The following is a 27,459-nucleotide window of genomic DNA, read 5'->3' as shown; positions in this document are numbered from 1 at the left end:
ACACTGGATTTCAAACAGTGAGAAGGAAGACTGGCTCTCTTATGCCAAGAGCTGGCCCCCCTCCCACTCAGGCTTCCCATTGTATCCAGAGGCTCTAGTTGGCAATGGCAGAGGCTCCCTTGCTCCCTCGGCATTAAAATGCAAAGAGAAGCAGGGCTGCTTGCTGGCAGGAGGCCAGGGAGGACCAGCAGGTCACCTAGTCCATGGCAGGCTTCATTCTAGGCAGATTGTTGCTCAATTTCTTTTGCTTGGGCTCTGGTGGATTCTAGAGGAGTCTTGGCTTTTGAGTGTTTGGGGATGGTTTGGGAGCTTTTTTGGGGAGAAGGGTTTTGGGATTCAGAATGCATGGATATGAAGCGCAGGGCTTGTGAGCACCTACCTCAGAAGGCTACAAGGCCAGTCAGCAGCTTGAGTATGGCATTCCAGGGCTGGCCCACTTTTAGCTTTAAGCAGAGATAGAGAACACTGATAGACTGTAAGGCGTAAGCATCTTTCAAAGGAGAATGCAAGGAGCCAGTGCTGTTCTGTCCTGGGACTGGACAGCAGTGTGGTGCAACGCCCCTCCTACGCTAAGAAATCAGGCTGCAGGGCATTAGAAGTGGCTGCTGCTGGCACTCTAGAGAGTTGGCTAGAGTGAAGCTTGGATGGTAGCTCTGCATTCAGGTCCTAGCTCTATTGCTCACTAGCTTTGTGACTTTGGGTAAGTTACTTAACTTCTTTATACCCCAGTTTCCTCATCTGCAAAATAAGGACATCTATCTATGTTGACCTTTTTGTGTGTGTATGAAGAACAAATAAAACTGTGGCAAGAACATGGAGATGGTTAGTAAATGCGGTTTCTTCCTCCCAAATCTGGAAGCCAGGCAGGTTCTACAGTGGAGGTCAGGCCACTGGCCTTGCTAACGCGATTCTGATTTCCTAGGGTAGCACAGCAACATAAAGACACATCACACTCCACAATACCCTCTGGGAAAGAGGGCAGCTACAATAAGGCAGGGAGGCTCAGGTGCTTGTAATGAATCCCCTTAATAGCTTCCTCAGGGGCTGAGGAACACAGGTTGAAATTTTATTTCTCCCTCTAGCACAGAAGGATCTTCACAAACAGTAGACGGGCTAAGGTTTATTTACTTACTTAACATTTAAAAATAATTCATTTGCTTCAACAACATGGCAGACAATCAAGAGTACTATTGAAACATAATTCAGAGAGGGTCAGGACAGGAAAGATCACAACCTCATTCCTGAGGTGGAATGAAAGATCTAAGCCAGGCCTCCATCCTAGGCCAGGCTCCTCCGTTAAGCAGAGACAACCAAAAGATAAGAAAGCCTTGGCCTCATCCCCATCAGGAGATAGCCTGAACTGCTCACAAATAAGAAACAACTTGACCAGACTGAGGACTGGTTCCTGATGAGTCAATAGGAAAGTCAGTTGGTTCTCTCTTCAGTAGGTGACTTAGCACCCTTCTGGAGAACATAAGAGTAGTAGTCTGGACCTGGAGGCTAAGGCCCACATCCAACAAAGGTTACCTTCTTTTCAGTAACGCTTTGTTCCTTTTTTCAACAGCAAGAAACCTGAAATCCAGAGAAGTCATTTAAAAAACCCCTTCTGGCTGCAACCTGAAAGCATCTCCCAAGCCAGACTGGGGGTAGAGATGATGACTCCAACTTCAGTGGGCCTCTTCTTCGATAGGGGAGCAGCCAGAGAAGAAGCTGGTGTTGCTGGCCAGAGCCCGTTTCTTTTTCTTCCCTGGAGCCTTATTTTCTTGGTATTCTGTTGCTACATGTTTCAACTCTGGGAGGTCAAAAGGGGAGGGAGCTGGGGGAGTCTTCTTTGACAGCACCTGCTCCACATCGCACATCTCTTTCAGGATCTAGGAGGGACAGAGACAGGTATGAATAGACTTTAGAAAGGGGCAGAAGCTCAGCCCAGCCGAGCTGCTATAGATGCTCGACATACTCCCAGTAGTATGAAGTGTTCTTTAAGATCATTCTATGGAAAAAACCAGACTAGAGTCTATGCCCGATCCCTAGTTCCCAGCAAGCTGATTACACCTTTACTCCACCTGCCTCTCTCCTACTGGTCTATCATAGATAATGCAGAGAAGGACGCTAATCCAGTTTTCCAATGCCTGCCTTTTAGCCCACTTACCTTGCTATTGGGGGTGGCACAGACGGGATTAAAGAAGCTCAATCCTGGGGTCACCTCGGTAGGATCCTCCAGTTTGAAGGAGCCTTCGGAATCCTGGGTCCGTTCAACAGTGCCCAAGCTATCCTGAAAATCAAGCAGACAGGCATATTATAAATTTGGCTGCCAGGTTTACAAAATCAGTCTGCTCCCATTCAACAAAGAGGTAACAGCTCTAAGTGCCTGATTAGTCAGCTGAAGCAAGTCTTAGGGAGGCCCTGCTTGGGGAGGTCATAGTGTTTGACACGCTCTGTCCCTGAAGGAATGGAGCAATGCCTGTAGGTGGCCTCTGAAGGCAAAGACTAGGTAGTTGCATGGGACATCTCACAAGGCCAGGTTTAAAGCAAAGACAAGCCTTGGTCATTTGTTTGACTAAACTCCCCCTCTCTACAATTTGCAATATCTCTTTTAGCATCCATACTGGGTGTTCCTTTCAGTTAAGGAAACTGAGTCCGAGAGAGAGACAGATAGAGATGGGAGGAGGGAGGAAGGGGTCATGCCCCTCTGCCTGGAGGCCCTTTCATGGAGCTACTACATGACTCTTGAACGCAAACTGAAAAACCACAGGAATAGAGGATCCTTAAGGTCTCTGCTACTTCTACAGTTCTTAGCTGACTTCTAGCTTGCCTATCTATGTTAGAAGTCTTTTTTTTTTTTTTTTTTTGAGATGGAGTCTCGCTCTGTCGCTGAGGCTGGAGTACAGTGGCACGATCTCAGCTCACTGCAAGCTCCGCCTCCCGGGTTCACGCCATTCTCCTGCCTCAGCCTCCTGAGTAGCTGGGACTATAGGCACCCACTACCACGCCTGGCTAATTTTTTTGTATTTTTAGTAGAGACGGGGTTTCACTGTGTTAGCCGGGATGGTCTTGATCTCCTGACCTCGTGATCTGCCCGCCTCGGCCTCCCAAAGTGCTAGGATTACAGGCGTGAGCCACCGTGCCCGGCCAGAGGTCTTTTTAATAGAAGATGCAGGTTGAAACTCTTCACATGTGGATGTTCAAGAAATGCATGATGAATCATCATTAGATTGTGCTTGCTAGAATTACTGTATATCACATATAGAGCTGTAGTAATGCATTTTTGCTATTGCACAGGTAGGTGTAAGGCAGGTATAGGGATCTGACCTGCTTGGTGCTGCTCTTCCCAGGGAACATTTGGTTTTCCTGAGTTTGCTATTCCTGGGAGCAATATTAAGAGGACATTTAGGTTAACTTGCTTTACAACAGTGACTATTAGAAAGGCCTGGTTCCTGTGGGTCTTTTTCTAGAGCCATGGAATAGCTAGCTGGTTGCCATGGAGAGAGTCTAGGTAACGAATGTCTCGAGATGTCAAAAGGATTAACTTCCTGGAAGCTGCTACCTCAGTACGTGGCTCTTACAGTTCCAGTTAAACCTCTGGACTAATTTGATCCTGCATGTCTCTATGCCTGTGAATGCCTGCTTTCTTGTCTTTGTCATCTCAAAAACAGTACAGAAACTTTACAGCCAAGCCTGGGGGTGGAGAGCTCTATACCTGGGAATCTCCTGGGAAGTGCTGTGGTTTCTGAAAGGGGTATGTGAACAGGCAAGCAGCAAGGAAAAAGGATTGAGAAGTGAACTGTCTGTCTCTTTTTCTGGGTGCAGAGGGAAGGAGAAGGGTTGGAAGAGCTATGCAGGAGACTCCAGGTTTCAGGATGGAAGGCAGAAAAAGAGGGTGGAAACTAGTGGAAGGTCTGAAGGGAAGGGGAGAGGAAACAGCACTGATCCTACCTTGCCTTGCTGGCGGTTCCGACACTTTGTGGGGTCACAGCAACAGTCCACACCACAGTCTGACTTTTGCTTCCTGCACCCACACTGCTTGTTTCCACACCAGCCCTTGCAGGAACACTGCAAAACAGGTTTGCAGAAAGACACATTACTGAAAGGGTTAGAAGACTAGTTTAAAATGACTTCCCTTCATTTGCAAGCTTTTCTAGAAAAAAAATGGAAAGTACTATTATCTACCAAGCTTCAATCTCCTTAGTCCTCTCTTCTTTGGTGAAACAATAATCACCAAGAACCGTCATAGGTTTAAAGAGAACAAGTCTTGCCAGACAAATCCATTTTCTTTTCTTTTCTTTTTTTCTTTGAGATGGAGTCTTATTATGTCACCCAGGCTGGAGTGCAGTGGCACGATCTCCGCTCACTGCAACCTCCGCCTCCCAGGTTCAAGTGATTCTCCTGCCTCAGCCTCCTGAGTAGCTGGGATTACAGGTGCCTGCCACCATGCCCGGCTACTTTTTGTATTTTCAGTAGAGACAGGGTTTCACCATGCTGGCCAGGCTGGTCTTGAACTCCCGACCTCAGGCGATCCACCTGCCTCGGCCTATCAAAGTGCTGGGATTACAGGTGTGAGCCACCGTGCCTGGCCACCTGGCTAATTTTTGTATTTTTAGTAGAGACGGGGGTTTCACCATGTTGCCCAGTCTGGTCTCGAACTCCTGACCTCAGGTGATCAGCCCGCCTTGGCCTCCCAAAGTGCTGGGATTACAGGCGTGAGCCACCGCGCCTGGCTGAAAAATCCATTTTCTTTTGGACAGAATACTTGAAGGACAGATCAGAGGGATAGCATAATAATGCATGGCAACTGACAAAGACTCTTATGACAACTTTATGGGTAAAGTGAAGCACTGTGAGCTGGATGGTAGTATAGTTAAGTACATTTAAAAACTAAGTGTAGTTGCTCAGTATTTTTAGAATTACCAAGCTGTACTTTCATCCAGCTCACATTTCTGCATTTTGTCCAGTGTTAGCCTGGGCTTTGTCCTTCACACATTTTGATAAATCACTGATGATATGAAATAAAATCATTTACATTTGATAGCACTTTACAGTTTTCAGAGTACTTTCATGTACATAAATACAAAATCTCATTTGAATCTCATAACTAGTCTACAAGGTAGGCATATTTATCAGCTCTAACAATGACAGAAAGCTGGAAGGATTAGTAATATGTAAGATAAAAGAATCACAATTCAAAAATATTTTGACAGGCTGGACTTAAGGGGTGAAAGTAGAAAGAAAGTAAGTTTGTAAGTTTGGTATTTAGGTTCCCCTCAACTCAGCCATATAAATACAACATGGGGAGTGATCTAGCTTAAAAGTAGACCGTGCGGTGGCTCATGCCAGTAATCCCAGCACCTTGGGAGGTCAAGGCGGGTGGATCGCTTGAGCTCAGGAGTTTGAGACTAGCCTGGGTAACATGCTGAAACCCTGTCTCCACCAAAAATACAAAAAATTAGCTGGACGTGGTGTCAACCTCAGGAGGCTGAGGTGGGAGGATCACTTGAGCCTGGGAGGTGGAAGCTGCAGTGAGCTGAGATCGCGCCACTGCACTCCAGCCTGGGTGACAGAGTGAGACCTCGTCTAAAAAAAAAAAAAAAAAAAAAAAAAAAAAAAAAGACTGTGCAGAAAAGGGCCTAGGGATTTGAGGTGTAAGCAAGCTCTGTGAGTCAACAGCTTGAAATGGCTGTCCCAAAGCAAATGCAGTCAGGTAGAAATTTGGAGTTCAGAAAAGATGGGGAGTAATTATTTCATTGTACCCTGGCTCAATTGGATCCCATTTGAAATAATGCATCCTGGCTGGGCGCAGTGGCTCACGCCTGTAATCCCAACACTTTGGGAGGCCGAGGCGGGCAGATCATCTGAGGTCAGAAGTTCAAGACCAGCCTGACCAACATGGTGAAACCCCGTCTCCACTAAAAATACAAAATTAGCCAGGCATCATAGCGCATGCCTGTAATCCCAGCTACTCAGGAGGCTGAGGCAGGAGAATCGCTTGAACCCAGGAGGCTGAGGTTGCAGTGAGCCAAGATCATGCCATTGCACTCCAGCCTGGGCGACAGAGTGAAACTCCGTCTCAAAAAAAAAAAAAAAAAAAAAAGAAATAATGCATCCTATTTTAGGGCACCATAATTTTGTTCATGTGTACAAAAGCATAGACAATAGCAATAAAAAACCTCACTCATGCCCCCACTAACCCCCCTTAATAGTAAAATGCAGATATAACCAAGGTCTCCTATGCACTCCTTCCTGATCCTATTTGCCTCCCCCTTTCCAGGGATAAACAGTCTCCTGAATTAGGTGTTTATCATTCCTATGTATGTCTCTTACCACATTAGTTTTTTTTTTTTTTTTTGGAGACAGGGTCTTGCTCTGTCACCCAGGCTGGAGTGCAGTGGCACAATCATAGCTCACTGCAGCCTCAACCTCTTTGACTTAGTGATCCTCCTGCCTCAGCCTCCAGAGTATCTGAGACCACAAGCACATGCCACCATGCCTGGCTAATTTTTTGTTTTTGTAGAGACAGGGTCTCGCCATGTTGCCCAGGCTGGTCTTGAACTCCTGGCCTCAAGCAATCCTCTTGCCTCAGCCTCCCAAAGTGCTGAGATTACAGGCGTGAGCAACAGCACCTAGCCACACATAAGAGTTTTTGTAAAAAAAACAAAAACAAGAAATTGTCTTACACGTTTCTAAACTTTGTATAAATGACATATGTTGATACATATAGCTTCAATTCCATTCATTTTCACTCTATGAAGTTGCCACAATTTACCCATTCTCCTGATAGTGCCATTTTCCATTCTTATAAACAAGGCTGCAGTAGTGATAGCTAACATTAATGTGTGCCAGGCACTGCTATAAGGGCTTTCCATTTATTAAACCAGTTTAATCAATAAGCATGTTTTCTTGTATACACATTCAGGAAGTCAGTGTGTATGTTTTATAAAGAGGATGTTAAACAAAAAAGAGGTGAGTGATCAGAATTATAGGAAGCAATGCTATAAGAAAAATCGTAGAAGAAAGTGGGATAGCTTGGCTTTGAAAAGACAGAGGTGGCTGAGCTCACAGGATGAAGGAACAGAGTGAGAAGAGACCTCAGCGACCACCTAAAGACTGGTTTGATGTATGAAGCCCCTCTTAACATCCCTGGTCTAATTATCTGAAGCTCTATTTATCCTGAGGTGATAATAGTTTCTATATAACTTCTAATCATAGGACCCAATTCTGCCATCTAAAATGACATGGAATCAGTTTAACCCCACTTTTATAGAATAACTGTTCAAACCCTGAACGTAATTTTTACTCCCCAGTCCCCTTCTGTCCAAATCCTCTCAAAGTTAAATGTACCTAGTTCCCTCAATGATTCGCCACATGACATGGTTCTCATGTATCCTCACCACCTTGACTATACACCAATTTGTCAAAGTTCTTCAATTGTGAGATCTAGAAATGAGCACAACTTTCTAAATGTGGTGTGGCCACTGTGAGGTGGACTGTGATAAACACCTCCCTTGTTATGGACCCAGTAGTCCTGTTCATGAGGCCTAAAATCAGTTGCTTTATTTTTCCTGTCACATCTTTGTGGATTCATACTGAGCTTATAGTCAAATTCAAGCCTTTAAGTTTTTTTCATATGAGAACCATCACCTTTGCTCTGTAGTTGCTCTGTAGAAACCACAATAACATTTTTTTTCTGATTAGCAGAATAATATATATCACTTTACAAAATTTGAAAATCAAAAAACTTGACTTTAATAGTTGTATATATTTCCTCATGGGGATAATGTCGATTTATTTAACCAGTCCCCTAATGTTAAATATTAAGATTGTTTTGAAAGAAATTGTTCACTATTATAAATCATGTTGCAGTAGATATCCTTGTATAGAAATATAATCTAAACTGTACCACGACTGACAAGGCCCTCCATGATCTGGCCCTTGACTACCCATCCCCTGACTGTAGCTTATGCTTGATACATTCTAGTCACACTGGCCTTTTTAGCTGTTCCTTGAGATACTAAGCTCATTCCTGCCCTGAGGTCTTACATTTTCTGTTCCCTTTTCCTGAAATGTTCTTCTGATGCTTTTCCTGACTTGCTCTTCACTGTTTAGGCCTCAGCTTAGATATTTCCTTCTCAGAGAGAGCTCCACAAGCACTCTTCTTTAAAAAAAAATTGTTTTTAGTGAGATGGGGTCTCGCTACGTTGCCCAGCCTGGTCTTTAACTCCTGACCTCAAGCAGTCCTCCCACCTCAGCCTCCCAAAGTGTTGGGATTACAGGCATGAGCCACCGTGCCCGGCCTACCCAAGCACTCTTTTTTTTTTTTTTTTTTTGAGATGGAGTCTTGCTCTGTCTCCCAGGCTGGAGTGCAGTGGCAAGATCTCAGCTCACTGCAACCTCTGCCTGCCAGGTTTAAGCAATTCTTGTGCCTCAGCCTCCTGAGTGGTTGGGATTACAGGCGTGCGCCATCACGCCCGGCTAATTTTTATATTTTTAGTAGAGATGGGGTTTTGCTGTGTTGGCCAGGCTGGTTTTGAACTCCTGACATCAAGTGATCCGCCCACCTCGGCCTCCCAAAGTGCTGGGATTACAGGCGTGAGCCACTGCGCCTGGCCCCAAGCACTCATCTAAAGTGCTCTTTTCCCATCCCACATTCTCTATGACTTCACTATATTTTCTTTTCTTTTTCACTCATCACTATCTAAAATTATTTTATTTTTCTGGTTACTATGTGTCTCTCCCCACAAGAATACCAGTTTCATGAGGGTAAAGAATCTCACCTGCCTTGTTTCATGTCTTCTCAGCATCTAGAAACAGTGCCTGGCACATAGGTGCTCAGAAAAAAATTTGTCAAACGAATAAATACATTTACATACCAATGTCTACTTCCTTAGTATAAATTCGTATGTGTAAAATTACTGGGTCAAAGGATAGAAACATTTTAAAGGCTACTGATACGTATTTTCAAGTTGCCTTCCTGAAAGGTATACCAATTTATATTCCTAATAGCAATACAGAAATGCCCTTCTTTTTTTTTTTTTTAAGACAGGGTCTCACTCTGTCACCCAGGCTGGAGTGCAGTGGCATGAACAGAGCTCACTGCAGCCTCAACCTCCAGGGCTCAAGTGATCCTGTGGCCTCAGCCCCCACTGAGTAGCTGGGACTACAGGTGTGTGTCACCATGCCAGGCTAATCTTTTGTATTTCTAGTAGAGACAGGGTTTCACCACGTTGCCCAGGCTGGTCTCAAACTACTAGGCTCAAGTAATCTGCCCACTTCAGCCTCCCAAAGTGTCGGGATTACAGGTGTGAGCCATGGCGCCCAGCCAGAAGTGCCCTTCTTAGTCACCCTTGCCAACGCTAGACATTATCATAATAAAAAATCTTTGCTGCTTTAAGACAGGATGAAAGATGGAGTTCTATGACATGTCCTGGTGATACTTCACCAGGATGACAGTGATCCATTGATTGCTACGGCCTGGGTATGGTCCTTTGGCCATTTACAAATTCATCTAAATGCTTCAAAAATGCTGTTACCTCATCCATGTTTCTCTATTTTATCCTAGGGATAATATCATGAAAGCAGTATCTGAAGGGCTGTCATAAAGAATGATTAGGCTCTTACACAGCCAAGACCTACTGGGATGATGTATAGGACAGCACATTTCAGCTAAACAAGAAGTAACTTTCTAACAATTAGTGGAATCCAATGGGTTGTCCTATAAGACTGTGAGCTTCCCCCTACTAGAAGTCTTCAAGCAAGAGGAGGTTAGATAAACACCTGGTAGTGGTATTATAGCACAGTCATGACATACATGACAGATGTAGTTGCGTGAATGCCAGGTACATGAGCTGTAACTTCATCCTATTCTCTCTCACACCAAGAAGCAGATTAGAATGTCAAAGACAGAATGTGTCCCTATCACAGGCATAACTACAGATGTATTTAATACATGTATACAGGGTGGTGTGTGTGTGTGTGTGTGTGTATCACAACTGCTGGCAACCCACCAGCATGTCCCAGCACCGTAGTTGAGAAGTAATAGGGGGACTCTTTTTTTTTTTTCTTTTTCTTTTGTAGAGATGGGATCTTGCTATGTTGCCAAGGCTGGTCTTGAACTCCTGGCGTCAAGCAATCCTCCCACCTCAGCCTCTCAAAGTGCTGGGATGATAGGCATGAGCAACCACACCCGGCCAAGGGATTCTTTGTAGAGAGTGGAAAGCAGAGTCTGGGTTTCCCCTAAGCCAGTTGTTCTCAACTCTGGCTGCACATAAGAAATCTCTGGGGAGCTTCTCAAAAAGTCCATGTCCTACCTCAGACTAATTACATCAGAATATCTGGGGGTGGAGTCCCAGGCTCCATGTTTAAAAGCTCCCTTGGGGGTTCCAATGTGTGGCTAGACTTGAGAACTACTGCTTTAGAGTCCATAATTCCTCTAGCACCAAGCTCAGTGTTACACTGTACCTCATACTTCAGAAGGATGAGATCTGGTCCAAAAAAAAAAATACCAGGATTGGTAAGTGATGCTGTGGCAAAAACAAAAAACAAAGAATACCAGACTAGGAATTAGGAGACTCAGGCTCTAGTCCTATATTTAATGCTTGGCATGACCTTGGACAAGTCACTTCATCCAAGTTAATCTCCATTCTTTTTTTTTTTTAATTTTTAAATTTAGAGATGGGGTCTTGCTCGGTCACTGAGGCTGGAGTGCAGTGGCACAATCATAGTTCACTGCAGCCTTGAACTCTGGGCTCAAGTGATCCTCCCACCTTGGCTTCCCAAAGTATTGGGATTACAGGTATGAGCCACCGTGCCCAGGCTATTCCTTCATCAGTAAGGTAGAGGCAAGAATACCTGCTTCCTCTTTTCTGCCAAATGTGACAAATGAGAATATTTGTAAAATGCTTACAGTGCTTTAACAACAATATCTGCATGATACTGTATCCTTCACAAGGTGCTTTTGCATATATTCCTCCTAACTTTTCAGATACCATATAACACCATATAAAAGCATTGTTATTAAAACCCATTTACACAACTTTGACTGTTACTTTGACTCAGGATATTAGTCCTAGAAGGAACCTTATACATAATCTGTTCTAGACCAGGGGGTCCACAACCCCTAGGCTGGGGACCAGTACTGGTCAGTGGCCTGTTAGGAACTGAGCCACACAGCAGGAGGTGAGCTGCAGGTGAGCAAGCATTACAGCCTGGGTTCTGCCTCCTGTCAGATCAGTGGCAGCATTAGAATCTCATAGGAGTAAGAATCCTGTTGTGAACTGCACATGTTGCGCACTCCTTATGAGATTCTAACTAATGCCTGATATCTGAGATGGAACAGTTTCATCCCCAAACCACCCCCACAACCAGTCCGTGGAAAAACTGTCTTCCACGAAACCGGTCCCTGGTACCAAAAAGATTGGGGACCGCTGTTCTAGACCCTGCATTGCATAGGTAAGGAATCTGAGGCCCAGGGAGACTGACTTGCTCAAGGTTACTCAATGAACCCGTGGCAAACTCAAGACCCATGTCTATCTGGCTTCTAGGTTACTACTTTTTCTATGATAGCACATGACTTACCCCCCAGCATCTCCTTAGTACATATAGGAAATGTGGCTGAGTGAGGAAGCCATTAACTCTGGACAAGTCATCATTTTGGTGCCTGCTTCAGTCTCCTTTTCAGTAATCTAGTGATAGTCCCAGCCAGCTTCAGCTGGGTTGAAGCAGTAATAATAAAGGTCCTCTATGAAGCATCAAGGTCTACAGGTAATATGTCTGCAAGCAGTCTGATCAAAGAGCAGTCATAGTATCCATGTACTTTCAGACTGCCAAAAGGTAACTTTAGAGAAACCAGATTTTATGCTAACTTGTTCCCTTTAAAGCCCAGTTATATTCACTTTCCAAATTATAAAATCAGGGGAAAAGCCTAGAAAACAGTAATTCCTCATTGTTTTAGACGTAGGATTTATCACTAATAGTAAATATTATTTACTGCAATATTTGCTATACTTCTATGTTGCCCTTTTAAGCTTAGGGCAACAGTGCTCTAATAAATATATGAAGCTTTCCTTGAGGACAAGTATACCTGTATTCGCCTTATATTTGGAAATTCCTTTCCAGAGCTTTAGGCCCTCTACCATTTTTTTTCTTTTTCTTTTTTTTTTTTTTTGAGACAGTCTTGCTCTGTATCCCAGGCTGGAGTACAGTGGTGTGATCTCAGCTTACTGCCATCTCCACCTCCTGGGTTCAAGCGATTCTCCTGCCTCAGCCTCCCAAGTAGCTGGGATTACAGGCATGCGTCACCATGCCTGGCTGATTTTTGTATTTTTAGTAGAGATGGGGTTTCGCCATGTTGGCCAGGCTGGTCTCAAACTCCTGACCTCAGGTGATCCGCCTGCCTTGGCCTCCCGAAGTGCTGGGATTACAGGTATGAGCCACGCCTGGCCTCTACCATTTTTCTGTGTGTACTTCTCAACTCTGCCTCCTATTACTTAGCTGACCTTTTAATCTACATTCAGCTCATGCTCTCTACTTCAACTATAGTAAAACGTCCATAAATGTTTGTTGAGTAAATGAATGAAAGAGACACGCTCTGCCCCATTTTCTCTAAGTGTCCCAACTCTCTGTTCCACTACCATCTTCAAGTCTTAGGAATATGCTATTCATTGTGCCAGAAATGTATCCCAGTTGCTCCCAAGACTGTATTTCCCTTTCTGTCTTACAACGCAGCAATAGTCACCTCTTTCATGGCATTTTCTTAAATTACACCTCCTTGGTTTGGCTTTATAGTCACTCTTAAAAACTTGCACGGTGGCTCATGCTTGTAATCCCAGCACTTTGGGAGGTCGAGGTGGGCAGATCACCTGAGGTCAGGAGTTCGAGACCAGCCTGACCAACATGGAGAAACCCCATCTCTACTAAAAATACAAAATTAGCTGGGCATGGTGGCGGGCACCTGTAATCCCAGCTACTCAGGAGGCTGAGGCTGGAGAATCGCTTGAACCTGGGAGGAGGAGGTTGTGGTGAGCCAAGATCGTGCCATTGCACTCCAGCCTAGGCAACAAGAGTGAAACTCTGTCTCAAAAGAAAAAACACAAGAAACAAACCAAAAACTCCCCGGTCCATCTCCCTGAGACGAATATGCTGAGGTTCTATGGTAGGCTTCTATTCCTTTACCTTGTTTTCCCATTAGATTATAAACTCTCTGAAGCTAAGGATGAGCTCTTAGTTTCACTATGAGCACATGATATGTTGCATTCTTGATGATTCTGACTGACCAAATGACTTACCACCATGGCTGTCTATATCTTATGACTTGCTTCATCCTGGTGGTGTGGGTTTATAAGGCTTAGTTCCCCAGGTGATGAGCTATAGGCTAATCAAATCAAATAATGTAGGAAGCCAGCTAAGATAACTTGTGAACTGTTCTCTTTAAGTGGAATGTGGCTGCAGGGCACAGTTGGGGGTAGTGGTGCTGAACTGTAATGCCTGGGAAGTTAATGTTTCAACATAAAACATCTAGGTTTGAGTAGGACTATCATTGTATAAGAAAATAAAGCATGCCTAAGTCGGATTGTTCCTAAGTAGCCTTAACTTAGTGTGTTTGATCTTAATTATTAGCTTTTTCTGTAATTCTTTTTGTTCCTTAGCCTAGAGAGTAAAATTACTCTGTTAGGCAAAGATAAAGTACCCACTCAACTTCTGGTCTATGGTTTTTACTGACATAACCATGATGTGGGGGAAACAAACTGGACTTGGAGTCAGAATATTTGGTTTCAAGTCCTGACTATCACTTAGTTTTACGACCTTGGGCAAGGTCATTTCCCTCCTGTGGGTCGGGGGTCCATCTGGAAAACGCAAATAGTAAATATCTCACTGGATTTTTTTTTTTTTTGAGATGGAATCTCACTCTTGTTGCCCAGGCTGGAGTGCAATGGCATGATCTCGGCTCACTGCAACCTCCACCCTCCCAGGTTCAAGCGATTCTCCTGTCTCAGCCTCCTGAGTAGCTGGGACTACAGGCATGCGCCATCAGGCCCAGCTAATTTTGTATTTTTAGTAGAGACGAGGTTTCTTCCTGTTAGTCAGGCTGGTCTCGAACTCCCGACCTCAGGTGATCTGCCCGCCTTGGCCTCCCAAAGTGCAGGGATTACAGGCGTGAGCCACTGCGCCTGGCCCTTCACTGGATTTTTTGTGGTGATTAAAAGTGGTAATATATATGAGAATGGTTTATAAACTGTAAAGTGCTATAAAAACATGAAGAATTGTTATGATCATTTTGGGATCAGCTTCAATGAAATGGTATGGAACATTACCTATTCAAATTGATAAGAACCTGAAAACAAGAAGAGAGCCAACTTGTGCACTCAAGCAGCCCTCTATACTAGCCCCAGGTTCTACACAAAGATGGCCCAACAAGCCCCCCTTTAGTGGAGTCAGTGCCTCTAAATGATAGCTAAAGGGTATGGGGCCAACACATTCCTAGATTCAGAAAACTATCCCAGTGGCAGTGAATGAATACTAAGAATTAGAACCCCTGACAAAGTTGAAGAGCTAGGCCGGGCACGGTGGTGGCACACGCCTGTGATCCCAGGTACTCAGGAGGCTGAGACACGAGAATTACTTGAACTTGGGAGGCAGAGGTTGCAGTGAGCCGAGAATACACCACTGTACTCCAGCCTGGGCGACAGAGTGAGACTCTGTCTCCAAAAACAACAACAACAAAACAAAAAAAAAAGTTGAAGAGCTGGCTCCTACCCCTTGGATGTTCTTCCTGGACACCTTAACTAATTTTGTTGGCTTCCATTCCTCGTCATCCCCCTCATCATCATCACCATCACCATCCTCATGCTCATTCACAGAATGCTCTGAACAATATTTTAGATCCTCGATGTCCATGCTTTGCTCCGGGAACTTTTCTTTAACACGAGAAGGTTTTGGCTAAGAAAAAAGGTTTGGAGTAGTTTAGTTATTTAATAAAAATTAAAAACTATATATGCATCATATCTTCCCAGTAGCTGTTGCCAGCTATATTCTCAGAGCAAAGATTTCAGACTCTCTCAAATCCACCCCACTTGGCTTTACCAATCAGAAGAAATTCTGCTTTAGCCTTTGGCTTTGCAGAGTCTTTGAAGGCAGTGAAATTGCAGGCTGACCAATCTGAGGGAGGAAAGGGAAACTCATGATATGATGAGATAAGTATCTTTGGATGGACAGCTGAACATTATTGCTCTTTTCTCCTGTCCCTCCTCCTCAGTTGTGTTAGGTAATGCCTGTCCATGGCCCAAAGTCAGCCTTCTGAGGAGTAAGAATGCCTACTTTCCTTAGGATTGAAATGTAGTTTTATCTGGGACTCCAAAGAAAAGTGAGATGCTAGAATTTGGGAATTTTAACTGTCAACCTCTTATAAAGGGCAATTTTAGCACACTCACCCCAAACCTAAGCTGTGCAAAGGTATCACAGGCACTGATCATTTTACCTTAGGTGGGACATATTCAAAAGAAGAGTCTGGAGATAGAAGGGTATCCTTAGGAAGATGTTTCTGTCTGCTGGCTACCTGGAGGAGGGTCAGTTTCTATTTGAAAAGAAGAGACAAAGTATATAATGCAGGGCAGCTTCTGGGAGTGTTCATGGCTAAAACAGATACCAGACGTAGGCTAGCTTAATGTTAAACCATAGTAAAGTGATGCAGGATTATAGTAGAGTACGTTGACTCCCACTTTCCAATATCAACAATATTAGATTCAGAAAATGGCAAATTTAAAAACTTATGTTTATTCCACTTTGAAATGCATATGTCACATGGAAACTAAATGTAGACCTCATGAAATAAAGCCAAGTCACCACAATGGGGGTTGGTCCCAAGAGCTGGCCTCAGTAGCAACGGGGTCTCTTAGGGCTTATCAAGTGGGTGGGAAACTGTATTACCTGCTTGATGATTTCATTCTCTCGGAGAAGCTGCTGATTTTGCTCACATACTTCTCGCATTTTCTCAAGTTCTTCATCCTATTTCCAGATAGTGCAGTGATATATGGGGTTATTTTGGGCACTACATGTGGGTTACCAAACAACTCACATAGATGAAAACATACTGCTGCCAAGTTGCTGGCAGCAGATGGTTTTTGCACAGCAGGCATTGGCACCCAGAAAAATGTCTGATTCCCAGTTCCTAGGTGCCCTGAATGCCACTTCCATTCCAATGCTCCCCAGCAGCTCTGACCACATTCATAGGAACCATGGACTCTGCCCGACAAGCCTTCCTTATTCTTTTCCATTCCTTAGCTTCATATCCCTTATTCACATTCGGATGCTGATTAAGAAACCCGCAGAAACTTAGCTCTATTTTCTTGAAGTCTATAGATGCTTCTCTTTACCCTTCTCAACACAGACTAGGCAGTTTACTTGCTACTTTAGTAAGCCTGACCGAACTACCTGGCACTTAAGACACCCAGATTCATGCATACAACCTTAACTAGTTTGCTTATGTCTTAGATGGAAGGTGCCAAGGAAACCCTACAGACTGGTGGTTCAGGAAAAAGATTCTAAGTTAGACTAAAATAGTGCTACAACATGCTACTAAAGGGTGTGGTGTTCCTAGCCTCTGGAAGAAATTCAGACCCCAGGCATTTTACAAATATGTCAGGTCTCAGCACAGAAGAACAAGCTCTTCATACCATTTGAATGGCCCTAGGATTCTAAGTAACTACTGGATGATTTCACTTCCTCAACTCTTTAGAGCTCAGGGTTGAGGCCAAGAACCACAAGGCCTCAGAGTCTGATATGGAGTATGTGCTGCCATTTTGGTACCCAAAATGAGGTTATTCCTATATATGGCTACACTCTAAGCACCCCTAACCTGATCAAATAGGGCCTAAAAGCAGTAGAGGCTACCATTATAAATACTTTTTCCAGTAGTTAATTACTCTCTGCTGCAAGTACAAGGGTCTAAATGAGACAAGATTCTCAGTCAGTACTGTGAAACTCATCTCTGGAGACCTCTCCCTCGTGATCATACCTGACACTTCAGTGTGCTCAGCAGCTGCTGTTCCTTTTCACTGACTGATTCCTCTAACTGCTTCTCTGCCATTTGGCTTTGCTGCAGCTGGCTGAGAAGGTACAGCACCTAGAGAAAGACACGACCCAATGGGTGGTAACAAAGGTACCAAGGGGAAAAAGAAATTTTGACTTAGTTCAAGCAGTGATCCAGGTGACTGCTCTCTTGTGATTTAGAAGTAAACTGTTCTCATTTGCTGTCATGGCATGAAGTAGTAAGTACAGCATGGATGTTTCTCAGCATAGTTTTTTTTTTCTTTCTGTTGCCCAGGCTGGAGTGCAATGGCACGATCATGGCTCACAGCAACCTCTGCCTCACGGGTTCAAGCGATTCTCCCACTTCAGCCTTATGAGTGGCTGGGATCACAGGTGCACACCATCACACTCAGCTAATTTCCTGTGATTTTTTGTAGAGATGGGGTTTCACTCTCCTGGACTCAAGCAATCTGCCTGCCTTGGCCTCCCAAAGTGCTGGGATTACAGGCACGAGCCACCACGCTGGGCCTGTTTCTCAGCATGTTAATATTGTTAATATTCATATTTAAGTTGGAAACCCAGAGCCATTGTCACTGGTATGTATAAAGTTAGACAAATCACGTCTCTGCTTCAGGTTTCTTCTTATTTGCAAAATTTAGAAAAGGCCACGTGGACTTTTGAAAGAAATTTCATATCCCCACTTTTTTTTTAAAACTAACAATACAAGGCAATGATAGTTTCACAGTATAGCTTCTTGACTTGCTAGAGTTTACCTTCTCTTGGTGCTGTTGCTCCATTCTGACCAGCTCAGCTTGTAACTCTGTCTCTATCTCGGCAAAATGATTTCGTTCCTCAAACAGCATCTTCTGCATGTCAGCACAGCTGGTCTTGCTCTGTTTCAGGCTGCTTTCAAGTTTGCTGACCTGTATTTTGGAGGAGACCAGCTGGAAGGAATAAAAGAAGATCAGTTTATTTGAAGAATGACCACCTTTCTTTCCCCCTTTCAACAGGCAGGATAATGTCAGCTTTCTTGAAAGGGTCTGAGAAAAATTCCTCCATGTTCAAGTCTATTCTTATTTTTTCATGTCATATGGATTCCAACATTGAATAGTAAATATACTATTGTTCTATTCCCAGGCCAAGAGTCCACATTTCTGCTGAGACATGTATCTTGGGGCTAGAAGCCACTGCTAAGGCCATTTTATTTCTTGCTCTGCCTCAAGGCAAGAATAAACCTAACCCGAATAGTATCTGACAATTACAAATTCTGATATTTAAGAAGTTCTTCCTTAATTTTTAAGCAAAATCCACAGGACACACCCTTATGGCCAATTATGTCCCATTTCAGAATGTCTATATTCACATGTTAGAACTTGTAGACTGAGACTGCAGATCTGGCTCTTCAGGCTACATATCCTACACTGGCCTAGTTTTACATTCACTACTAGCCCAGATGGTGAACATCATAAGTACCAGTGTTCACAAGACTGATCAAGATTTCCTTAGTAGAACAAATCTGCTAAGCTAACACAAAAATGTATAAAGGGTAGCATTGTTTAAACTTGTGGGTTTGGAGTTTGTATGCTTGTCTTGAGTGAAAATGCTTCAATCACCAGAGGCAATCAATTTTCATTCCTCTTGTGACAACGTAAGGTGACATATCATTTTAAGGTCAGCAAAGATGGCTTTTCCCTAAAATGAATCTTTATATGTCAAAAGATGCTTAGGTTTTCCCTTTTCTAGACTGGATCTTAAATTTTTGAATATACATCTCATAGGGGTTTTAAAAAGTAGTACAGTATAACAGTTGATGTTTAGCCAGTGACCCACTATGGCATTCTGGTCTTTCCTAATAACAACAGCTAACATGCATTCAGCACTTGCTATAGGCCAGTCACAACGGGCATCATCAATTTGTGAGTCATATTATATTTTTGTAAGTGACTGGCCTGTACTTGCTTACACCAACCTTTATCTACTAAACTCTCTAATGTTAGTGTTATTAGGGTTTCTACCATGAAAAGTGGCAATAACACTTTGACAATATTTCAAGGCTAACATCCCATTTCAACCTACACAGCCAGCCTCCTAACTGCTGGTTAGAGTGATGTTTACCTCTCCAATCAAATATTTCAGGGCACACTTGGCTTCCAGAATGGTGGCAATATTCTCCCAGCGTTGTTTTGGTCTGTCTTCACTTTCTGCATCCAGCAGCTTCTGCTGTAGGTCAGCAATCTGAGCACTCCTTCAGGGAAAGAAACAGTAAGCCTTATTGCAAGTAGCCTGAACATCAAGAAGGGGGAAGAGCTCTGAGGAGAAACTCCAAATAATTTTATGGATGGAGCTATCAGTTAAATATCATTTAAATAATGTTTGAGTCATCTGGTTAGGATTTTACATAGTATCGCAAATCTTGTAACAAAGGGACTCTAAGAGACTATTTAAATGGTTTTATTCCATTAAATACTGGTTGAAATAAATGGGTCATAAAGTGGGACTTGGAAAGACTTATCACAGTAAGGCTTTTGTTGTAGTGGATTAAGTATAATATGTTACTTTGTCTTGAGGCCATATAAGCTCAGACTGTGACATGATGGTCCACCCATGCAAGGATAAGATTCAGGTTGGAGACTTGAAGGAAAAAGCTCAAAAGAACAGGTAGATATGCTCTTTACTACAATCAAGTACCAAAATGATACCAATGGCTGGCATTGTGAGAGGTTATCTTGATGTGCCTGCCACAAGACAGAGAAGTTTCTAAGAAGACTAGATATTCTGACCCTGGTTATAGCTTCCGGGTACTTTCTGATCAAGTATGTCCTAGACCAAAGTCTACACAGTATTTCAGTTTCATTAATAGCTTTCTTCTCAAATTTCTTCTGTGTCTAGTGAGAAAGAGTATACCAGCATGTGCTTCATATGCAGTGATAAGTTTGGTACTATAAGGAAGATGGGTATGAAAATAATCTAAGACTGTAGTTCTCAAATTTTGGGGTTTCAGGACCCCTTTACACCCTTAAAAATTATTGAAGACATCTAGGACATTCTGTTCACATGTGTTATACCTATAGAGATTTATAGTATTAGAAAGTACAACTGAAAGAAATTTTAGCCGGGTGCAGTGGCTCACACCTGTAATCCCAGCACTTTGGGAGGCCGAGGTGGGTGGATCACCTGAGGTCAGGAGTTCGAGACCAGCCTGGCCAACCTGGTGAAACCCCGGCTCTACTAAAAATACAAAAATTAGCCAGGCGTGGTGGTGGGTGCCTGTAATCCCAGCTACTTGGGAGGCTGAGGCAGGAAAATCACTTGAACCCGGGAGGTGGAGGTTGCAGTGAGCCGAGATCGTGCCATTGCACTCCAGCCTGGGAGACAGAGCAACACTCCATCTCAAAAAAAAAAAAAAATTAATTCACTTAAAAATCATAAACCTAGGCTGGGCGAGGTAGTTCACGCCTGCAATCCCAGCACTTTGGGAGGCCGAGGCGGGCAAATTATGAGGTCAGGAGATCGAGACCATCCTGGCCAACATGGTGAAACCCTGTCTCTACTAAAAATACAAAAATTAGTTGGGGGTGGTGGCGTGTGCCTGTAATTCCAGCTACTCGGGAGGCTGAGACAGGAGAATTGCTTGAACCAGCAAGTCGGAGGTTGCATCGAGCTGAGATTGTGCCACTGCACTCCAGCCTGGCGACAGAGCAAGACTCCATCTCAAAAAAAAAAAAAAAAAATCATAAACCTATTGGCGGGGTGCGGTGGCTCACTCCCGTAATCCCAGCACTTTGGGAGGCTGAGGCAGGTGGATCACCTGAGGTCAGGAGCGAGACCAGCCTGGCCAACATGGTGAAACCCCGTATCTACTAAAAATACAAAAAATTAGCTGGGCCTGGTGGCAGGTGCCTGTAATCCCAGCTACTTGGGAGGCTGAGGCAGGAGAATTGCTTGAACCCAAGAGGTGGAGGTTGCAGTGAGCCGAGATCACGTCATTGCACTCCAGCTTGGGTGACAGAGTGAGACTCTGTCAAAAAAACAAAAACAAAAACAAAAACATAAACCTATTATACATTACATATTTTCTGAAAAGTAGCATTTTCTGAGATAATAAATAGTAAGAAAAGGAATTATTTTACACTTTTGCAAATCTCTGTAATGTCTGGCTTAGTTGAAGACAGCTGGATTCTTATGTCTCCCTCTGTATGCAATCTTTTGTGACATGTTGTTCTAGTTGATGTAAATGAAGACAATCTGGCCTCACATGAATATGCAGATGGGAAAAGGAGTATTTTAATAGCCTTTTCAGATAACTGCAAATAGTCTTCTTTGAGACTACACTAAAACTCAACAAGCGGTACCTCCTTAAGAGTTAGTTGCAATGTTGAATCTGAAACTTATTAATAAACTTTGTTGTTGTTGTTGTTGTTTTTTTAATTTTATTATTATTATACTTTAAGTTTTAGGGTATATGTGCACAATGTGCAGGTTACATATGTATACATGTGCCATGCTGGTGTGCTGCACCCATTAACTCGTCATTTAGCATTAAGTATATCTCCTAATGCTATCCCTCCCCCCTCCCCCCACCCCACAACAGTCCCCAGAGTGTGATGTTCCCCTTCCTGTGTCCATGTGTTCTCATTGTTCAATTCCCACCTATGAGTGAGAACATGCGGTGTTTGGTTTTTTGTCCTTGCGATAGTTTACTGAGAATGATGATTTCCATAAACTTTTTTGTATTCTCTCATATTAAAATTCATCAGTCTATCTTGCAATCTGAATGGCTCATTTACGAATACATCATTCTATAAAGTGCCATTTGGACAATATTACTCCAGAGTCATGCAGATCTTCCAAATGTTAACAGATTTCATTCTATAAAATATATATTTTTAAAATCACACTTGTTAATATCACTACTGGTCTTATCAGAAAAGTTATGAAAAACTGTCAAGTTCACAGTGGCAGATACAAGTTTTCCAAATCCAAATTTTGCTTGAAAGCTCACATTTTGTCTTAGGTAACAAACACTGTCAGCTGTTTTCCTTAAAGCAACAGGCTCGCTCCATTCTTTTTGAGAAAATGTCTGCCAAGTAACCAAGTCTTAATAACCACAGTTTGTCTGTCAGTTGTTCATTTAAGTAAAAATGATGTCCCATGAAAAAAGAGGCCTATTGAGCTCACACCTCAAACAATCGCAGTGCTTTTCTTGAGACGACCATCATACTCAGCATGCAGTAGAAGTGCTTTCTGTGTTCTTCCTGTTTCGTCACACAGGATGTAACACAGACATGAACTCCAGGGTCCAGATTTAGTAAAATCAACAACTTTTACTGCTTTCGCAACACCACTCTTAATTAAGACTGGCTTGTTTTTTTAAAACCTGAGAGTATATAGTGGTGAAGCATACAATGACTACTAGTTCAGGTTGGTGCCACTGCTTTCATTCAGCCTAGGGTGTCAGCACTTTAGCCCACTATGGCTTTTGCATTTTCAGTGCAAATTCCAATGTAGCAAAAAAGGCAAATAATGCCTTAATATTATTATGAAAATAGTTTTGATCACTGGCTCATGAGCTCCCCAGTAATCTGCGGCCCACACTTTGAAAACCCTGGTCTAATGTAGAGTCCTTTCCTTCAACAAGCTTACAGTCTGTCTTTAGAATGACAAAATTAATAAACATAAAACAATAAACATAAAGATAACATGTCAGCAGTATGTCATAATTGAGTATCATAAGTTCTGAAAGAGTTTAGAGAACAAGGAAGATTAGTGAGGGATTAAAAAGTCAGGGAAGGCTTCTGGAAGAGGTGGGGCACAACACTTCAGAGTTGTCACCTATCATTGGCCCTTTCCTGCCTTCTCTGACAATTCGTGTCCCTTATCTATTCCAAAATGTAGTTTAAGTCTCATCAGTTCTAAAAAAATTCTCCTAACTAAACTCACCTCTAATTCCTTCTACTTGGCACCAGCCCTACATTTACATAATCATTTACTTACGCATATGGTATGTAGGTAAATTTTTAACAACCAGCACTTAAAAAGCCAGCCCTTGGCTGGGCACAATGGCTCACGCCTGTAATCCTGGAACTTTGGAAGGCCAAGGCAGGCCGATCGCTTGAGGCCAGGAGTTCGAGACCACCCTGGCCAACATGGTGAAACCCTGTCTCTACTAAAAATACAAAAATTAGCCAGGCATGGTGCCATGTGCCTGTAATTCCAGCTACTTGGGAGGCTGAGACATGAGAATCACCTGAACCCGGGAGGCAGAGGCTGCAGTGAGCCAAGATCGCGCCATTGTACTCCAGCCTGGGCAAGAGTGAGACTTTGTCTCAAAACAAACAAACATAAAACAAAAACAAACAAACAAACAAAAACCCCAGCCCTGGTTTGTAACTTTTGTCAGTTTCTGTGGTGTAAAAATTCTCACCATAATCAATTGTAAACTAACAACGGTTTACAACATTCTTGACATTTTAGCAAATGATTCCAGGACACCAGTGTGAGTAATGATACTATTTCCACCTGAGAGCAAGGGCAATGTCATCTATTTTTTCTGTATATCCCAACCGCATCCAGTGTAGCACAAAGCAGGAACGCAAAGGTTAAGTGATTTATAGATGTATCCCAAGATAAAGTTAGTATGTATTGCTAAAACCAGATTAAATGATCCCAAGGTTCTATTATCCTAAAACACGATAAAATCTCTGTCAAGGTTCTGTTCCTTCTAGATTTCATAAACTGCTTAAAATAATCATGATTAGAAGAGCCTGTGTAGCATAATTTCTGGTCTAGAGCTAGGAGATGAGGGACAGAAGAACATTCATTGACCACTTCTTTTTCTTTTTACTTTTTAGAGCCAATACGAGCGACCACGGCACAGGGAACACAGTCTCAAGAGGTCCTGAGAAAGTGCGGCCTTCACCGAGCACTTCTATTCCTTCTTTTTCTTTTCTTTCTTTTCTCTTTCTTTTTCCTTCCTTTCCTTTCCTTTCTTTCTGTCTGTCTGCCTTTCATTTTTGAGACAGAATCTCACTCTGTCGCCCAGGAGTGCAGTGGCACGATCTCGGCTCACTGCAAGCTCTGCCTCCTGGGTTCAAGTGATTCTCCTGCCTCAGCCTCCCGAGTAGCTGGGACTACAGGCACGTGCCACCACGCCTGGCTAATTTTTTGTATTTTTAGTAGAGATGGGGTTTCACTGTGTTAGCCAGGATGGTCTCGATCTCCTGACCTCGTGATCTGCCTGCCTTGGCCTCCCAAAGTGCTGGGATTACAGGCGAGAGCCACCGTGCCTGGCCATTTTTTAACTTTTTTGAGATGGAGTCTTGCTCTATCGCCCAGGCTGGAGTGCAATGGCGCAATCTCGGCTCACTGCAACTTCTGCCTCCCGGGTTCAAGCGATTCTTCTGCCTCAGCCTCCCGAGTAGCTGGGATTACAGGTGCCCGCCACCATGCCCACCTAATTTCTTTTGTATTTTTAGTAGAGAAAGGGTTTCACCATGTTGGCCAGGCTGGTCTTGAACTCCTGGCCTCAGGCGATCCACCCACCTCAGCCTCCCAAAATGCTGGGATTACAGGCATGAGCCACTGCGCCTGGCCCATTGAGCACTTCTAATATGCTAAGTACTGTTATGCACTTTACTAATTTCATTTAATGCTCATGACAACTTTACTTACCATGTTAGAGCTATTTTCTTGATGATCTCTAAAGTTCACCTTCTGTGTTGTTGCTCTTCTATTATCATTTCTTTGGTTCCTCTAAAATTCTGTTATTGGTTCTACATCTTAGAGACACTACTGCATCAAAAATTATGGTGCCTGACTCTCTAGTTATCAGTTAAAAAAATAAAGAGAAAAAATTGTGCTGTATTGTAAAAAGCATGGGCTTTGGAATTAGAGTGTGTTTTGAATCCCATCTCTGTTGTTTGTTAGCCAGTTAATTACCTTTGGCAAATTTCTTAAGATTGCTGAATTTCCTTTTAAAAATTAACCAATTAACCAGTTATTTATTAAAAAGCCAGTCAAATTTAGCAGCGAGGGGGTTGTATACCAACTTCAGTGACACTAATGTTAATAAGTTCTGATAACCCACTTCCATATGACCAAGTTAATTTTAGATCTCTAACATGAGAAGAATGATACTTACCTCATAAGGCATCAAAGGGATTGAATAAGAAAATGTATCTAAGATACCTAGTACAGTGTCTGGTTTAAAAAAAATTGTTATTTTCTCGTGTTTTTCCACCATCACAAGGCTTTTGAATCACTAGATTAATAGGTTCAATTTTTGATTCCAGGCATAAATTTTTATAATGGCTTAGAGATAGTCCCTGTTACCTGAATTCCATTTCAGTCTCTAGGCTTTCAATCTGCTTTGTAATAGAATCTTCTGACTCCGAAACTTGACCACGCACTTCAGTAAGGGAGAATGTACGCCTCTGTAAATAATAGTGAGAACAAGGGTGAAATACTAAAAGGAAAGTAATCCTCCAAAGCTATGAGGATTTCTGGGGAATGTAGAGTCTGATTATTGGCAACATTTTTTCATAAGCGTACTTACCCGGAGTTTAGGAGGTGGATTCTCCCCAGATTCCTTTTTTTCTTTGAGTTGAGCCACATCTTGAGCCAGGATCTTTCTATCTTCAAGGAGGTCATTCAGATGGCGTTTGGCTTCCTCAGTACTGACCATAACCTCAATTTCGTTTCCAAGCCAATTCTGGAAGAGAAATCAGTGATGTCTGTGTTAGGGATGAGGAATCACTAGCTCATGGGCTAGATTCAGCTCCAGACTTAACTTCATTTGGACCAGAGCCCAAGTAACTACAAGTGTGATATCCATTCATACCTACACTTACCAAAAATGTCAGTACCTCTCGAAGAGCCTTTAACAGCAACATGCCAAAAGGTCACAAGAAAGAGGCTTTCTCCAGAAAATCTTTCTCCAGATTCCTAGTATTTCTATGTGCCCTGTTATTTATTTTCTTCATTTTTTTCCTTTGCCCTTAACATAATAAAAAATTGAATATTTTATGATCTATTCTATTTAATAAATAAATATCCATTTTTAATTTTTAAAGTAGATGAACGGGATTTTTAAAAAAGGAAACAAAATTCAGTAAATTCACTTTTTATTTATTTATTTAGACAGGGTGTCGCTCTGTCGCCCAGGCTGGAGTGCAGTGGCGTGATCTCAGCTCACTGCAACCTCCGCCTCCCAGGTTCAAGCAATTCTTGTGCCTCAGCCACCCAAGTAGCTGGGATTACAAGCACGTGCCACCACGCCTGGCTAATTTTTGTATTTTTAGTACAGATGGGGTTTCACCATGTTGGCCGGGCTGGTCTTGAACTGCTGGCCTCAAGTGATCCACCCACCTTGGCCTCCCAAAGTGCTGGGATTACAGGTGTGAGCCACCATGCCCAGCCAAAATTCACTTTTTGAAACAGTAACTATCCCTGAGAATATTTCTGCTTTTAATGAAGGTATACCATGCTAATAGTAATCAAAAGAAAGCCAGAGTGATTATATTAGAATCAGATGAAGTAGAATTCCTATCAAAAAATAAAACTAGGGATAAAAAGGATTCATGATAAAGGAGCCGATTGTTCAATAGAATATAATCCTTAATGTTTACGTCCCTAATAACAAAGCACCAAAATACATGAAACAAAATCATGTACAAGTAAACAAGGATAATATAAATCATAAAAATGTTCAACTGATCCAAAAAAGGAAAAAGCAGGGAAAAAGAAAATGAAGAACAGATGACACAATAGAAAACAAATAGCAAGATGATAGCTCAAACCTACCTGTATCAATAATCACATTAAATGTAAATGGTCTAAACACCCCAATTAAGTTGTAGAGATTTTCAGACTGGATTAAAAAAGCTAGACATGGCTGGGCACAGTGGCTCACACCTGTAGTCCCAGCACTTTGGGAGGATCACTTCAGGCCCATAGTTCAAGACCAGCCTGAGCAATATAGTGAGACCCTGTCTCTACAAAAAGTAGAAAAATTAGCCAGGTATGGTGGTATATGAATGTAGTCTCAGCTAGTCGGGAGACTGAGATGGGAGAATCACTTGAGTCCAGGTATTCGAGGTTACAGTGAACTATGGTCACGCCACTGCACTCCAGCCTGGGTAACAGAGTGAGATCCTGTCTATGGAAAAAAAAAAAAAAAAAAGCTAGACCCAAATATATGCTGCCTATAAGAACCACACCTTGGCTGGGTGTGGTAGCTCACACCTGTAATCCCAGCACTTTGGGAGGCTGAGGCAGGTGGATCACTTGACCCCAGGAGTTTGAGACCAGCCTGAGCAACATGTTGAAACCCCATCTCTACAAAAAACACAAAAATTAGCCAGGCGTAGTGGCATGTGCCTGTAATCTGAGCTACTTGGGAGGATGAAGTAGTAGAATCATTTGAGCCCAAGAGGTTAAGGCTACAGT

General features: G+C 42.9%; 1 protein-coding gene across 3 annotated transcripts in view; it reads right to left on the bottom strand.

Moving 5' to 3' along the window:
• Positions 1 to 1,107: 1,107 nt before the first annotated feature.
• KIF4A (kinesin family member 4A) overlaps positions 1,108 to 27,459 on the bottom strand; it is a 129,002-nt gene continuing 102,650 nt past the window's right edge. For 2 of the 3 annotated variants that reach the window (XM_016943591.4, XM_016943592.4), the window contains exons 21-31: positions 25,568 to 25,723; positions 25,345 to 25,445; positions 19,129 to 19,258; positions 17,787 to 17,957; positions 17,000 to 17,107; positions 15,913 to 15,990; positions 15,464 to 15,559; positions 14,743 to 14,925; positions 3,934 to 4,050; positions 2,150 to 2,272; positions 1,108 to 1,871 (exon numbers count right to left, since the gene is read on the bottom strand). In XM_016943591.4, the coding sequence (XP_016799080.2) occupies positions 1,668 to 1,871; positions 2,150 to 2,272; positions 3,934 to 4,050; positions 14,743 to 14,925; positions 15,464 to 15,559; positions 15,913 to 15,990; positions 17,000 to 17,107; positions 17,787 to 17,957; positions 19,129 to 19,258; positions 25,345 to 25,445; positions 25,568 to 25,723 (1,467 nt within the window). In that variant the 3' untranslated portion in view covers positions 1,108 to 1,667. The remainder of the gene's footprint in view (positions 1,872 to 2,149; positions 2,273 to 3,933; positions 4,051 to 14,742; positions 14,926 to 15,463; positions 15,560 to 15,912; positions 15,991 to 16,999; positions 17,108 to 17,786; positions 17,958 to 19,128; positions 19,259 to 25,344; positions 25,446 to 25,567; positions 25,724 to 27,459) is intronic. The other variant, XM_016943593.4, reaches the window with a different exon arrangement.

The sequence above is a fragment of the Pan troglodytes genome, chromosome X, assembly GCF_028858775.2.
Source record: "Pan troglodytes isolate AG18354 chromosome X, NHGRI_mPanTro3-v2.0_pri, whole genome shotgun sequence".
NCBI lineage: Eukaryota > Metazoa > Chordata > Mammalia > Primates > Hominidae > Pan > Pan troglodytes.
Note: the sequence above shows the minus strand (reverse complement) of the source record. Positions and strands in the feature narration are given on the sequence as shown.